The 16145-nt window shown below is 38.8% G+C and overlaps 1 protein-coding gene across 2 annotated transcripts in view; it reads left to right on the top strand.

Annotated features, from left to right (window-relative positions):
• The window catches only part of LOC137630237 (activating signal cointegrator 1 complex subunit 1-like), a 147782-nt gene that overhangs the window by 119902 nt on the left and 11735 nt on the right, over positions 1-16145 (top strand). For both annotated transcript variants that reach the window (XM_068361696.1, XM_068361697.1), the window contains exons 5-6: positions 2365-2528; positions 4758-4924. In XM_068361696.1, the coding sequence (XP_068217797.1) occupies positions 2365-2528; positions 4758-4924 (331 nt within the window). The remainder of the gene's footprint in view (positions 1-2364; positions 2529-4757; positions 4925-16145) is intronic.

A 16145-nucleotide genomic window follows, 5' to 3' on the forward strand; every position in this document is an offset into this window, starting at 1 on the left:
AGGCAGACTCAGATAGTGGGCTTTGAGGGACCTCTCTCTCCCTTAGAGACAGGAAGTCATGGATAGAATGTCAATCCAGAACATTTCATGTTCAGAAGTGCTAGAGTATTGTTAACCAGTACGGGGTAACCAGGTACCCTTTTTAGAGGGAGACCCTTTCTAGAATGGCATCGACAGATTGGTCGAGGATCCCCATAACTCTGTGGTGGTAGCAACCAATAGCACCTAGAGCCTCTATTCCTGCTTGCAGAGATATCAAAACAATGGTTCCTTCTTTCCTGAGTGGCTCATACAACCTCAGTCAGAGATTCACCATGATCACTCGTGCTCCTACGACTTCTCTCCTGGAGGGTATGCAACATCTCCTCTGTCATGGAGGAGTTTTGCAAGTAATTACGAAAAGGATGGCTGGATACCCCTGTAGGTCATCATTCGCCCTCCATCATTCCAGGAGGGGTTTCTGCTAAGATTGAGTTTGTTGCAGTGGCTTCTCGCCATTAGATATCTCTCTCCCCTGGACAGCGAAGCTCGATACATTGTGGAGAAAGACCCTGAGCGGTCTCAACCACGATAGAATACTGTTGAACTTCAAATCTTGGTCACCATTTTAAATGGAGTCAACCGTGCAGCAATGGAATTGTTTCCCATCATTCAGTGTTGAACTTACTGGTCCTCAGTCAAAAGTTAGATGGCTTTTTGGAGCATAGTTCATGGGCCACGTTCCTGTAAAGGAGTGCTTCATACCTCGAATCAGCCCTCAGATCAGGATCTGACTCTTAGCTAGGTTTTTTTCTTTCTCACCTTGATCTCCGCAATGAGTGCCAGCAAAGAACATGGTCTCTTCTAAACATACCCAAGCCATGGGAGAGGGGAAGGTTTAGTAACACTTGACCTTTTTCCCTGAATCTGTTCCCAAGACTCAGACTTTGGCTGTAGTAGATCCTAGAATTGCGCCCCTTCTGTATGGAGTCTGTTTTGTAACTGATGACCCAGATCAATTTTTTCTTTGTCCCTGTATGGGCATGGAGGTTTCTCTCAGGTCATAACTCTTCATCAACATAGGTAGAGTCAAGAGGAGAATAAACTTGATCCCTTCCTGAACTAGGCAGGTAATAGAATGAGCCGTATATACGGACCTGACTCCTCTCCACCATAGACCTACAGCTCATGACATGAGGTGCTAGCATACCCCTGGTATTATAAAGAACTTCTCTGTGACACAGGTTTTACAAGCGGGCATGTGGCACTGTCAAACAATGTTCACAATTCACTACCTGCAAGACATAACCCACAGGAACCTAGATACCTTCTGGATAGGTCCTGTGGTGGCTTCGCAAAACATTGTCAATAACACTTCAGCTCCCTTGTATGACAAGTAGCAGTTGGTCGAGGGCAGATGTTACCTAGTTGTAAGGCTAAAATGAATGTGTAAGTGACGGACCTCTTTGTTTTTATTCTCCCCTCTCTGGGGGTTTTAGCATCCAAAAGACTCACCAAGCTGACCTCCTCTGACTGCGGGTGGGTATCATGGTCCCTTTCATAACCTGATGCATGGAATTTGTATTTTTTATATCCCCGACCTTCGGGCGAGGCAGGAGTCGAGCAACATTTTATGTAAGTCAGAACCTTAGCTCCAAGCTAATATGTACCTAGTCGAGTCACAAGAGCTTTGTTATCACACCTTCGCACAAATTGCTCAGGCCAATTACTCTTACGATTTTGAAAGTTAGTGAGATGACAAGGTGCGCTCTCCACAGTTCATGCGAAGCTCAGAGTTGTGCCTTGGGTCAGTTACCAGCCAGTTAGTTTTGGACTTCCACCCACCTAACATGAGTCTCCATAGTAAAGAGCTAGAAAGTTTTTATTTGGTTCCGGAACAAATGACAAATTTTGAAGTAATTTGTATTTTCCTAACCATACAAACCTGAAGCTCTTTACTCATACTGGCCCACCATCACCTACCCCCAAAAATCCTGCCTGCAATTGCAAAGTGGCTTGTTTTGGCTACTGCGTATATAAGCAGGTGGTAACTAGTAGTAGGTAGTTACACATTACTAAAAGTCATTTCTCTAGTTTCAGCTGTCGCCGAAATGTATCTTCATAGTAAAGAATTTTAGGTTTTATGTTTAGGAAAAATTCTAATTATTTCCAAATTTATCACATTGTGTGCTTTATGTACAGTATGGTAAAAAGCATTCAACAAATGGGGAAAACTATGTAATAATTCAATTGGAGATTCTTTGGGGTGATGGATATACTGCAGTAATATTTTTATACCTGCAAATCTTTAGATATTGTACTTTACAAGGTTTTCAACAAGAAATGAATGACTAAAACATCTTATCTTTCACTTTTTTCTTTCAGAGAGAAGTACTTGAAAAATTTGGAAATGAAAGGGGAATCGATGAGAGTCTCTTTCAAGATCCTGCAAAGTTACATTTGACCCTTTGTGTTATGGCTTTAGCAGATGACAGAGAACGTCGACGAGCCATTGATGTTTTGAACTCGTGCACAGAAAATGTTTTGAGGTAAATTTTTGTTCAATTTGTTGCATGAATTTTGCATTTTAAATACCAATTTTTTTGCTGTATATATTTGTTAGTGTCTTGAGTGTACAGTATTGCTTTTGTGATCCATGGTCTTCAAGAACATGGTTCATTTTTCTTTCGTAATTTTTCCAGATTGGATCATTTTTAATTACATTAATTTTTAATGTTATGCAAGCTGATTAGATTTTTACTGTAGAGTAGTTTAATTAGAGTAATTATAAAGTACATTAGTTTAACTTTAATTATATTGCAAAAGGGTTTAAACATAGTTTCATTATATAAAGGACCACAATAATGTGTTCTTATTGGTCGACTTGTTTGGCTAGTGCAAATTATTTTTTGAATAGAAAAAAAAAAGATGAATATTATAGCAGGACAACACTAAAAAAAAAGCTGGATAGCTGACTGAGGGAAGTGACCAAAGGTAATAAATAAGAAATTAGAATCCGAAGGCAATAAAGCAAGTGACCTATGGGATGTTGCAAAAAAAAAAAAAAAGAAAAAAAAAAAAACATTAGTTTTGACCGAATTGGGTATCTGAAGCCATACTGGAGCTGGTAGCCTCCCATAGGGTAGGCCTGGTTGAAACACCTTTGAGTAGGGCACCACAAAGCATTTCATATTAAAATTTTTAGGAAGATTGACATATTTCCTGTATAAATATTTACTTGAACAAGTTCCCTCCGAAGTGTCCAAATTCTGAAATTGTCTTCAAAACTATTTACTGTAGTAAATTCCCTCCTAGTGTCCAAATACTCTGTAGGGAATACTGAATGTAAAAATGGATTGAGATTTACCATAGTTGAGGATAGAGAGTAGTCATATCAACGTGATCCAACTATAGATATGGCATTAAAAATTGCTTTAACTGCTAATACCATCTCAGACTTTGCAGGTAGGCATCAGCTGTGGTATGTATGGTGTACTTATGCTGGGAATGGTGTCAGACACAAGCATTTAAACTGAGGCATATGCAGATTCTCTGGATAAATACATGTTATAATGGTAAACTAGTTTTCTTGTAGCTTCTCTATTAGATTTGGAAGACATATATGGATAGTGCTGTCAATGCACTTCAGACAGTTTATGGTAGGCATTTCTAATGGGGATTTGCAGCATCCCTTGACTCCTAGCTGAGCCCTCTTTTTAGTCTTTAACTCTACCTTCATTTCTATTTCCTTTGGATTAGCTTGCCATCGAGTTCCTCTTAACTGCTACTTCATAGTGCAACTGTGGGGTTTTATTTTTTGTCTCATTTATTATTCTGAATAACTACAGTATGTAGTTGCCCAACCCTTTTTAACCCTCTCCTTTTTGTCATGATACAGTACTGAATAGCTTAATGATTCACATGCCAGGTTGTCAGACCAAACTTACTTTGATGAAATTGAATAATCCCTGTTTTTTATGGCTGAACAAAATCTCAAATCTTAATTCTTAAGAATAGGATCAAGCTCGATAATTTCTTGTAGTGTCTGCAACCTCACCATCCTCGTAAGCAAAGGATGGGGTGTTTTGGGGAGCCTATAGGTTTTACCAGCTGAGTCATCAGTAGCCATTCCCCGACCCTCCCTGGTCCTAGTTTGGGTGGAGAGGGGCCTTGGGTGCTGATCTCTAAGGCATTGTCACTGTTCCTTGCCTCTGCCATTCATGAGCGGCTGCCTTTAAACAAGCATTCCATAGAGGAATGGTGTAGTATGTCATCAAATGAATTCCCCCAAGGAAAAATAATACAATGTCTTGCATTGTGCATGATACTTAAGGTTCATTATAGCATTAATTTTTGCAACACCCTCCCATCATGCATTGCCATAGTGTTTCATGTATTTTGTCTATTTTCTTTAGATGTCATTCCATGTCCAATTTTTTGTTGAGTAAATTTCACTTTACATTAAAAAAAATTCTTTAGACAAGCCCTATGAAAGTTTACAAAGGATGGGGATTTTTTTAAACATTTTAGCGGATATCAAATATGATAAATAATTTTGTTTTTGTGAGATAGAGTGTACAATTATATTTGCATATGTAGAGTTAATATATAGTTAGCATATACTGTAGTAGGTAAATTTCGTACCCGCCGTAGGAAGGATTGAGTTGATAATTCAAAAGAATTGAAGTACATTATATTGAATTCACTCCTGACACCTTTTAATGTGTTTTAGTATATAAGACAAAGTTATTAATCTAAAATTATTTCTTTTATTGTAGGAAACATCTGTCAGAAGAAAATCTGAAAGTCCAGATGAAGGGTGTGGAATATATGAATGATGACCCAAATGAAGTTGATGTTTTATATGGTCAAGTCCATGCACTTTCTTGGGGTCTGTCGTTGCAGACCATTGTCGATTCTCTTGTGGACCAGTTTGTAAATGCAGGTAATGTACATTATTTAGTGGGTTTTTTATTTATAAAACTTAATTTTAATTTGCTGGTACTTTTAGGAAAAGAATTTGCCAAAATCAGCCTCATTTAATTTTTATTAATACCGCTCTTTGTTTCTCAAACTTTCAAAATTACAAAAATTACAGCATATTGAATTTTGGTTATGCAATGAAATTTCCTGAATTTCTTTGCGGTTCTTCCTCCAGAAGGAACAGATTCAACCATTTAATGTAAAAGAAAAACTCAAAGAATTCCCTGTCAGACATGGTACTCTCACATCTCTACCACTTCCCTAACTTGCCTTTAATTGTCTCCTCTATATGGTGATGACCTTGCCAGATGCATGGCTCTAATTCGGGCAGGTTATTCTTCTCTGGTTGCCTACAGGACTTGCACCTTCATTGGTCAACTCTCCCATTTCTTTGTGTTTTTTTCATGTGTTTGGTACAGAGAAGTATCCCTCCTACATTTATTAAAGTTTGAGTTTGCTCCTAGTATAATGTTAGGAAACTTTACAAGAAGGTTTTTGACTTGCACATGAGTTGTAACATTTGCCATAACAAAAGTACTTCATGAAGGATGATTGTAAATAGTGCTTTTCTTCTTCATAACAGATGTAGGCTAATTTGAATTAGTATGTAGTCTTGTACTAAAGATAAGGAATGGAAGTGTCAGAAGCGAACCTGCAGTTCATCATTTAATGCAGATAGTTAACGATTCTATGGGAGCAGGAGTAGATAAGATTAGTGAAATAGCAGTTGTGATGGTAAATGTATTATTGTTGCAAACGAAGTGAGTGACCTTATATGAAATGCCAAATTTTTTTGAAGATATCTCTCCCAACAAATAGCCCAGTCATTCCCTTTTATAATCGCCATAGATTTCGGAGCAGGGCCCTCTTAACGAGAGAATGCCTAGACGGAGTCTTGTGGTTTCTTCATATTGTCGAGGGCTGTCAAACTTGGGGAAATTGCTCCCCCCAGTTTGAATCTAAATTTCTTTCTTTCTCATCTATTACTTCTTCTCAATATTACTTCAACCTTCTCTTAATTTTATAAACTTTCTTTTCTTGCTACCCTTACCAATTGAGTATTATTTCTCTAAGTTATATATATATATATATATATATATATATATATATATATATATATATATATATATATATATATATATATATATATACTGTATATATATATATATATATATATATATATATATATATATATATATATTTATATTATTTGTTCATTTATTTATTAATTTATTTGTGTTTTATTTAAACGGCGTGGATATTTCCACATTTGTTATTACTGCCTGCTTAGATGAATGGGGGAAGGGATCACAGTTGGGAGGTTGGGAGGTATATACAATCAAAGATATATGTGAGAGTATTAGATGATCTCAGTCATCCCAAAGATGGTTTGGACCTTTTTAGCAGAGCTATTCTCAAGGATTGGGTCATTGGAATCCGGGGGGATCCAATCCTTAGGGTGGGACTTTTGGCCAGAAGCCCATCATTACAGATATGGGGAGGATGATTCCATATTTTCTTGGTCTCAGTCCTAACAGGCAGGTTTAGCTTACATCTGTGCCTCTATATCAGTTTTGGTGCTATACTTTGGGTAGGGTATGGAGTGGACCATTTGGGAAGTATACAGTACTCTCATTGTGCCAATAGTGGAGAATGCAAATTTCCTTTCCAACGTATGAAACTTGGTTAATATTCTCAAGTAGGTAAACCAACCAAACAAACAACAACACAAAAAATAAAACCCCACCCTTGACTATGGACCCTTCAAAAAAAAAAACACTCCATCCCCTGGATATGCTGACTCTCACCCCCCCCCCTGTACTGTTGACGACCTCTGGCAATTCGTGTAAAGAAAATTCTGTTGATGAATTCGGAACTGAAAAGGACCATTCTTCCTATAGTTGAAAATCAAGTAATTTGGGCAACACAGGAAAACTTAAAATCCTGCTTGTTACCCAAATTTCATTAGGCACAGATTACGATATGATATATAAAGCACTTGAATGTTACAGCTAAATCAGAGAGATAAGAATGTGACTCAAAGGTGATAAATGGGATTCTTGGATATCCTTTTGATACTCTCATGATGAAGCCTTTAATGCAATGTGTGATATTATGAATCTTAGAATTAATAAAGTGAATATAAAGGGTGCTTTGTGTGATGGGGTACCTAAAGATCTCGATGTTTGCAAACCTGAAGATTGGATAGATATAGATATAGAGGTGGTTGTGCCCCCCCCCCCCCAGAGAAAGCCAAAGCTACCTATGTGGCTTGTTGCTCAATCAGTAGGGGGCATAGAAAATTACTTCAGGATCTGTAAATTTCTTCAGAAGAATGTAGGAACGATCGCACCTGGAGATATATTTCTGTACGGAAAGAATAGTTTTCTCATACATGCCAAATCATACACACAATCCGCTATATTATCAAATTTGAAGACAAATAGAGAAGATATAAAGTTGGATGTCAAACCCCACCTAAATTTTTGTTATGGAAGGGGGGTCGTTTTTAATAGACATATGAATTTACAGAAGAGATACTGGTCATGTGTCCATTAACAGCGTGGAAGGTGCATAAGGTTCCTGGGACATCCATGACTATCCTTACTTTCCAGGATGCTGATGTACCTTTCCACATTGTGATTGAAAATGAAAGGATTAAAGTTTGACCTTTTTAACAGAAGCCACTTCAATGTTTCAATTGTGTCAAATTTGGACACTCTCAAAGCTTGCTAAAATGAAAAAAATGTGTAGCACTTGCTCTGAACATCACCATGGATAGTGTACACTTGGGGCCCTGGTGTTTAAACTGTAATTTGAATCATAAATCTACTGACAAGAGCTGCCAGCAATATAAGTTGGAAGAGGCTGCCCTTAAGCCCTCAATAAATCCAGTATTGAATATATAAGTGTGGGGCATGCAAAGAGACTATTGATTAGATTAACAAACTATGCCAAGGCAATGAAATCAGAAGGAAAATTGCAACAGGAAACATCTAGCCCACCTATTACTGCCAGTAGTTCACAAAAAAAGAAAACGCCTCCTGATAACAATCTGAAGGATGTTGCAAGAATTTCACCTCCTAAGGCTTTGCCAAACTCTGTTAAACCTCATTCCCCCATTACAAAGGAAAATATTATCCTCTCAGGCTCTATCTTTGCCTGATTTGATGGAGGTTTCACCTAAAACCGAATTATCAGGTGGATAAGTAGTTGGGAAGGTTCCAAAACGTGATAAATCACCATCTTTTAATTGAAAAAGAGAGAGACCTCCATCTCTCTCATCCCCTTTCATTAAGAACACCAAAGTTATAACATTAAATAGATATGATGTTTTGTCTGTTGATATTTGAGATCAACAATAAAACAACTTAAATCAATCCAAAATTCAAGTTAAGGTCCACCATCCCCCTCTACAATTAGGTCAAAAGAACATGGAAAAGACAAATATAAAACCTAATTTATCAAGACCCTCTTTGGGAAGCCTATAGGAAATAATGTTAAACCAAAAACTATAAATGGGAAGATATCATCCAAGATGTCTTCCAGAAAATAAACCATAGTTTTTTCCTCCACTTTGCAATGGAATTGTCAAGGTTTAACAGTGAAATATGAAGAACTTAAGCCCCTCATTCATGAGCACTCCCCATAATTATATTTCTGAAAGTGAGCAAACTTGATGATAATACTTCTTGTCCTCGCGAATATTTTAATTATAGGATACCATATGATCGCCAGGTAGAGAGCCATGGTTGAAGTCTCATATACATTCTTTGAGATATTTCCCAAATATCTTTGTCTGTTGTACTGATTGGTATAGGGAAAAAAAATATAATTTGCTCTCTACTTCCCTCCAAATGATAAATTGTGTACAACTCCCTCAACTTTTTCTATTATTTGGAGATTTGAATGGTAGACATCCTTTATCGGGCGATGTTTTAGCAAACACCAGGGGCAATATTAAATCATCAGTTGTGGAAAATGATGATGTCTGACTCCTTAATACAGGAGAACCCACACACTTTCATGTTCAGACTTTCAATTGCAAGCTCCAACTGCCTACTTGATTTCCATTGGAGGACTTTAGATGATTGGCATACTAGGGATCATATACCAATCATTATAAACATCAACAATGGTTCCCTTTACAAAGATCGCCACAATAGAATCTTGACAAGGTGGACTGGATTAAATTTCATAAGCTAAGTGAAATCGAGGGGAGTGCAGAACAGTTTGAAAGTGTTGATGATGCCATAGACTTACTGAATGGAACTCTCCATACAGCAGGAATCAATTCAGTTCCCAAAACCACAGGGTTATTCAGACAACGATCAGTCCCCTGGTGCTCTTCAGAATTAACTGCCTTGCACAGAGCAACAAGAAAATCTTTGACTAGATTGCATAGATGCCTTACTGAGGAGAATTTGATAACATACAAAAAATATAGAGCACAGTTCTGTTGTGCCTTGAAAGAAGCTAGGCGCCAATCTTGGGTATCTTTTATTTCTTCCATTAACAGTCGAACACCACCATTTTCTGTATGGAGGAAAGTAAAAATGATAGTAGGCAAATTCACCCCGAAACCCACCACCAGTGTTGAAGGTGAATGGTCAGTGAGTGACTGAAGCAGTTGAGGTCAGCAATGCCCTGGCTGATCATTTCTCACCTCAACTGTATCATGCAAGTGTGAAGCAGCTCCTGGTCACTAGTATAGGAGCATTGAAGAAGAGAAAATTTTAAATTTTGGAACAGGAAGTGAAGAGTCATACAATTATCCTTTTACTGAAGAGAATTTGATTCCACAGTTGCTACTTGTAATTCCAAATGCAATGATCAAACATGTACCTGTTAATACCAAGTTATTTATTTGAAGCATTTTGAACAGAATATGGCATGATCATAGTTATCCAAGTGTTTGGGAACTAGCCATTATTTCACCCTTTTTAAAACCCGGTAAGGACAAGTTTTTAGCAGCAAACTATCGACCAATTGCTTTGACATCTTATTTTTGTAAGATCATGAATGTGGTTAATGTGAGATTGATTTGGTACTGGAAAAGAAGGGTATTTTATCACCTATTCAGTGTGGATTTAGAAAAATGCCCTCAACTACTGATATGTTGATACGACATGAGTTCTCTATTTGTAAAGCCTTTGCTTCCAAACAGCACCATGTAAGTCTTTTTTGACATTGAAAAGGCATATGATACTGCATGGAGATAAGTAAACATAAAACAATTCATAGTTTAGGATTGAGAGGAGAGCTACCATTGTTCATTCAATCATTTATTTCACATAGATTTTTTCAAGTGAGAGCTTTATCAGAGGAAATGTCAGGAAGGAGTTCCCCAGGGTAGTGTGCTAAGTGTAACCTTACTTACACTAGCCATTAATGGGATATCTTCTGTCATTCCCCAAGATATTTTCTCAACACTATTTGTAGATGATCTCGCCATATCATTTGTTGGAGCTAGAAGGTCAATGGTCGAGAGAAAACTACAACTCTCATTTGACAAAATTATTTTGAGGGCTGATATGAATTGGTTCAAGTTTTCAACAAGCATAGCTACTGTTTTCCATTTTTGTTGTATTTGGGGAGTACATCCAGACTGGGATATATACATAAAAGGTCAATGGATCCCATTTGTAATTGAAGCTAAATTTTTAGGACTGATATTTGATTGTAGGCTTACATGGGTTCCCCACTTAACGGCATTTAAAGCTAAATTTCTTGAGCCTCTGAATCTTTTAAAAGTATTGTCCCATACATCATTGGGGGCAGACTGTAAAACTATTTTTAAATTATGCAAGGCCTTAATTTTTTTTAAAGAATTAGTTATGGATGTGAAATATCTCAGACACCCAAAGCATATTAAAAGTATTATATTCTATACATCATGCTGGTATTAGGGTGTCCACAGGAGCCTTTAGAACTTCGCTTATCACAGGTCTCCATGTTAACGCTGGAGAATTATCCTTAGACCTTTACTAAAAGTCTTGTACGGTATTGGTTTAGATTTTGAATTACACCCAAAATCTCCTCAACCTCATATTCGGGTAAAACAATTAATAAACAGTCTTGATATAGTAAAAAATAAAGTTATTTCCTTTAGGATATGACCAAACCCTCCATGGAAATTACCAGAAATATCTTTTGTAAATATTTTATTGGTATAAAAAAGAGCATGACTGAATTAGAAGCCAGGTCTCTTTTTATGGAAAATGTGGAAGAACATAAGGAATTAGCCTTTATATACAGTATACTGTCATTCACTCAGGACAGTCCCTCAAGGGGAAGGAAGGTAATCTTAGACATTCCTGTTCGGTTCTCCCCATTCGATTCTCAGGAGGTGACTCAAGGTACGATAATCATCTCTGGCATCAACAAGAGTCATGCCCTCATCCCATTACTGTGAGCAGATGTCTAGGCCAAGTTATTAGCCCTGCTTGTTATCTGATCAGCGAAAATAAGCAACGGTGTGTCTTGTCAGTACTTGGATTGGTGAATGCCGGGGAACACCAGATGCAGTTGGCATCAATTTTTATCATCAGGCTATGGTTGATTTTTGGTCAAACACCTTCACCTTCGTATCCAATGAAGTGGATCACTTGGTTTCCATCAGATTACATCTTCGAACCTATGCCCACTCGGTTCTGGTTAAGCAAAACCTCGGCTCAACACCAAACTCGAGGCTAGATGTTGATCCCGTGTCCCTACAATCTCTAGGCTATCAGAATCTAGTGAAGATTAGCGATAACCTCAGTTGATGCCTTTTTTCGTCTGGCCCTCGCCAAATACAGTTGGCAAACTGCTCTTCGTTTTTAGATAGGCTGCTAAGCCTAACGAAGAACAATCTTCACCCCACACATGCTTTTTTTTTTTTTTTTTTTTTTTTTACATAAAGTGCTGCCGCTTTTGGGCACCACCGTGCTTTCACGGACTTGTAGCTCTTTTGAGGCTAACAATCTGGGGAAGAGGAGGGGGGGGGGGACCAGCCCACCAGTGGCATTCCAGTGAGGGGTAGCCAATATCTCAGATGAAGAAAGAAGATAACAGAACCAGACAAAGTAGCTTTGGTCTCTTCACTCTGACATTATTATTATTACTTGATAAACTACAACCCTATTTGGAAAACCAGGATGCCTCAAGCCAAAGGGCTTCAATGGGGAAAATAGCCCAGTGAGGAAAGGAAATAAGGAAATAAATAGAATAGTGTGCCCGAGTGTACTCTCAAACAACAGAACTCTAACTCAAGAAAGTGAAAGACCATGGTATAGAAGCTATAGCACTATCGAAGACTAAAAATTAATGGTGTGATTTTGGAGTAACCTTCTAGAAGACTTGCTTACCATAGCTTAAAAAAGTCTGTTCTACCCTTATCAAGTGGAAAGTAGCCTTTGAATAATTACAGTCCAGTAGTTAACCCTTTGAGTGAAGAAGAATTTTTTGTTTCCCCTTTTTATCCCTCAGCCTCGGCGGAGCCCCGTGTCAGAGGTTATCGACTTAGGCATTCCACTGGGAAATCCAGAGTATGGTAAAAAAGACATTGCCTCAAGCTTCTTATTCCGGGCTTTTCCATCTATGGGTCAAGTTTAATTCTCAGAAGACTGGATACCAGTTAGACTGAACATACTGAATTAAGCTTCCTATGCCAGCTCTTTTCCAAGCTGGATGCCACATCCATGAGCAATTAAGGCATTCAGGCCTTGATCATTCAAAGTACCTCAATAGGGAAATTTCAAGGTCTGTAGCATCACACCTTTAGGGATACCAACAGTTCGTAAAGACAGACAGGATACTGTCCTACAGGCCTGCTCCCTGTCAGGCCTGCCACTCAAGTCTGACCCATATTCCAATCTCTGTTTGACAGAGGCCTTGTCAGCAGTTTCAGGTGTAGACTTTCATTTATTTGACTAATTCCAGCAAAGCAAGAGATACCCCACTCTTCATGGCCATAACAAACTTCTCTCTACAGACCAGTTTTTTTATCTTGGGACAAATCAACAAAGTCAGTTCTTCGCCCATAGTAGCTCTTACATAAGAGTAATTCGAACTAAGAATTGGATTGTATCCTATCTCAGAATCACCTTCCGTTTATAGGGAGAGGACTCTGTTTCTCTCTTTTAAAGACAGTCTCATTTGAATGAAAGTCTCCTGACACCTTCCAATAATACTTTCAAGCTTTTCTGGCATAGGAACAGCGTTCCCAACGGACAGGCAGGCCAGTTAAGGCGTGGTCCATAAGAGACAGTGAATAGGGCCTAACAGCTTTCCTTTCAAAAGTATAACCCTGTGGGCATAACTTCAAGAACATCTGAGCATAGAGCTGCTCTTACCTCATCACTCACCCAACTGTGATGCTGCGACCATCTGTAGTCCAGGGATTGACTTGGGGTGACACCGTAGGTCTTCAGGTAATTTGTACAGCCCTGGAGTATTCTTCGATCCTGAAGTACTCAAAGTCTCTCCAGTCATCAGCTACTTTTCAATCGTATCTATGCTGGAGTCAAGAGTAGACCCAGTGTTAAAGAGCTCCGTCCATCAGCTTTGAAATGCCCATGTCATTTTCTTGTATCTCCATGCAGCCTCTGAGGTAAACACTTGACAAGATTGGAGTCACTTTAGACCTCAACAGGATGCTTAATGCTCCAAGATAGCATTAGGTGAAGATGCCCACACCTTCTTCGACTCAAACATGTACTCTGAGAGACTGGCCCCCTTTCACGATCATGCGGGCCTGCCTTATGATTAGATTACATGGAACAGTAAAATCCTCTGGCTTTTAGAGGAAGATTCATCAATCTTCTCGTAGCAAACCTTACGATTGCTACAAGCATAGACTAAGTTGGGGATGCTCTCATAGTCTCAGACATCGGTAAAAAGACATCTCTCGAGTTGTCTATTCTGCTTATATACAGGATGGGGCCTTCCTGGCAAGAAGAGGCAAAGTTCAGAGCTAGTCATGGAAAGGTTTTCTTCAGACATGGACCACATGCGATGAATTCCTGCCCACACCCAGCAACAAGGAGTCTATCGCTGGTATGGGGAGCCAAAACTTCTTTACTTAAGATGGCATCAGCAATGGTGTTTCTATACTAATAGTACCAAAGTCAGCATTTTTCCTGGAGAAGAGAAACAATTGCCCATGGATACTTCCAAGACCTGCCGTTCCTATTCAAAGACTATGAAAACCTTTTGGATTATCCTGGGTAAGAGCCTCGACCTCGGACCAGCTTCTTGTTTGGCTCTGGTAGCAGTAGATGAATCCTACAGACAGCTTCCCCGCTCAACTTCCCAATTTTAGGTGATAAGGATGAATCTTGTCCTCCTGCACACCAGATATCGATTGTCAGAAACCAGGATCTATCAATACGCAGATCCGGGTTGTTTTCGGTCTGACCGCGAACTGAAAAGAAGTAATCATTTACTGTTTAGCGTCCAGAGCTATAATTCCTTCCTCGGAAGGAACTAATCCCAAGAGCTCGCAAGCTCGGCTGAGAAGGCAGTGGCCACCTTTCTAGAATCTCTGTGGTAGTTTTTATGGGCAGAGAAACGTCATTCGACGTTAATTGTCCTATTCTTGCAAGATGTGACCCATAGGTTTCTTCCTCAGGACCTGTTGTAGCCACACAGCAAGTGGAATAGTTATCCCAGATCCTTTCAAAGGATCAATAGCATGAGATCAAGGCAAGGGTGACGTAGGAGTCTGGGTTGAACGGATAGTCTGACTGTCCCTTTCTTTTCCTTTCTTTCTTCCCCTATTTTGGGCGTATAGCTTCAAAACTGTGCCAGCTGCACTTGATCTTGATGCATGTATGCCCCATTAAGCTTGTGGCTATTCCGTACTCAAATATGTAGAAGTCTTTTCCCCACATTCCCTATGAGGGGAGTGTGATGTACCAGGCAAATGCATCATTCTCTTTAGCAGAATATGAAACAGAGTTTTTCAGCTCAAAAACAACCCTAAAAGTCGTGGGTCGTGACTCCCACACTTTTTCTTGCTGTTCACGAGGTGTAAGGAACACTGACTCTTGTAGCATCACAGATGACCGAGTCTTGAGTTCCAGGGTAAAGTTTCTAGCCAGTTGGAACAGGGACTTCCTCTTACCTATGGATGAGTCTCCTATAGTAAAGAATGATGATTTGTATTTGTGTGGGAACAAATGATAAATTTTGAAAATAACTTGTATTTTTCCCAACCATACAAAGGTAAGTTTTTTACTCAAACCTGCTCGCCATCACCAACCCCCAACGTATTTCCAGTCTGCAATTTAATTAAGGTTACAGTGAGCTACAGGGGAGGTGGTCACTTCCCTGTTGCTGGCAGGGTAACTACCTGCCAGTTGATTACATCTCACTGAAAGTTTAAACTGCCATATCCCAGTATTGCTATTATCATTCTCATATAGTAAAAAATTTGGGTTTGCATGGTTAGGAAAAATAGAAATTATTTTTAAAATGTCATTTTTCATATTGAAGTTAAAGGTTTTTGAAATTTAAATGCAGTTTGCAGGCCATAAAATTCTCTATCTTTTCATGTTTGAATGACAAAAATTGGTACATATTAACCCTGGATAGGTACGATGGGTCGTTTGCGACCCCGAGCGTCAAAAAAAAAAACAGGTTTTTCTCACGTGACTCACCCCCGTGACTGAATTTGTGGGTGATCGACCTGCAGGAGGTGTCTCCCCTACACGCTCTAGTAGTGTCCAGATGTGCATTGCTGTAGCTGTACTCCTTCCCCGATTTCTGAGACGCGTCGGGGTCGTTCGCGACCGAGTTTACCCTTCTAAGGTAGTTTGCATAATTATCAAAGTTAATACGTATTATGAAATTGTCGTAGAATGGTGCAACTTGTATAGGTTATCAGTTGTGGAAAGTCTTGGTGGATTGTTTGGCTACCATGTGCATGATTTTTTTTTTAGTTAAAATGTCGTTCATCACCACGAGGACCATTTTACCGCGAGTGCCCCTTTTTCATTTTTTTTTCATTTTTTTGCCAAGTAATTTTTCCGTAAGATATTGCCAAATAGGGTCGTAAAACTTTTGCTTGTTTAGTGTTGGAAAGTGTGTCTAGATGATCTGGCCACCCATGCATGACTTTGTTTTTGTCAGATACGACGTAGTTATTGGTATATTGGGTATTTAACTGCGGTTACCAATTTCTGTTTTTTTTCAATATT

This window comes from Palaemon carinicauda, chromosome 38 (assembly GCF_036898095.1).
Source record: "Palaemon carinicauda isolate YSFRI2023 chromosome 38, ASM3689809v2, whole genome shotgun sequence".
Taxonomy (NCBI): Eukaryota; Metazoa; Arthropoda; class Malacostraca; order Decapoda; family Palaemonidae; genus Palaemon; species Palaemon carinicauda.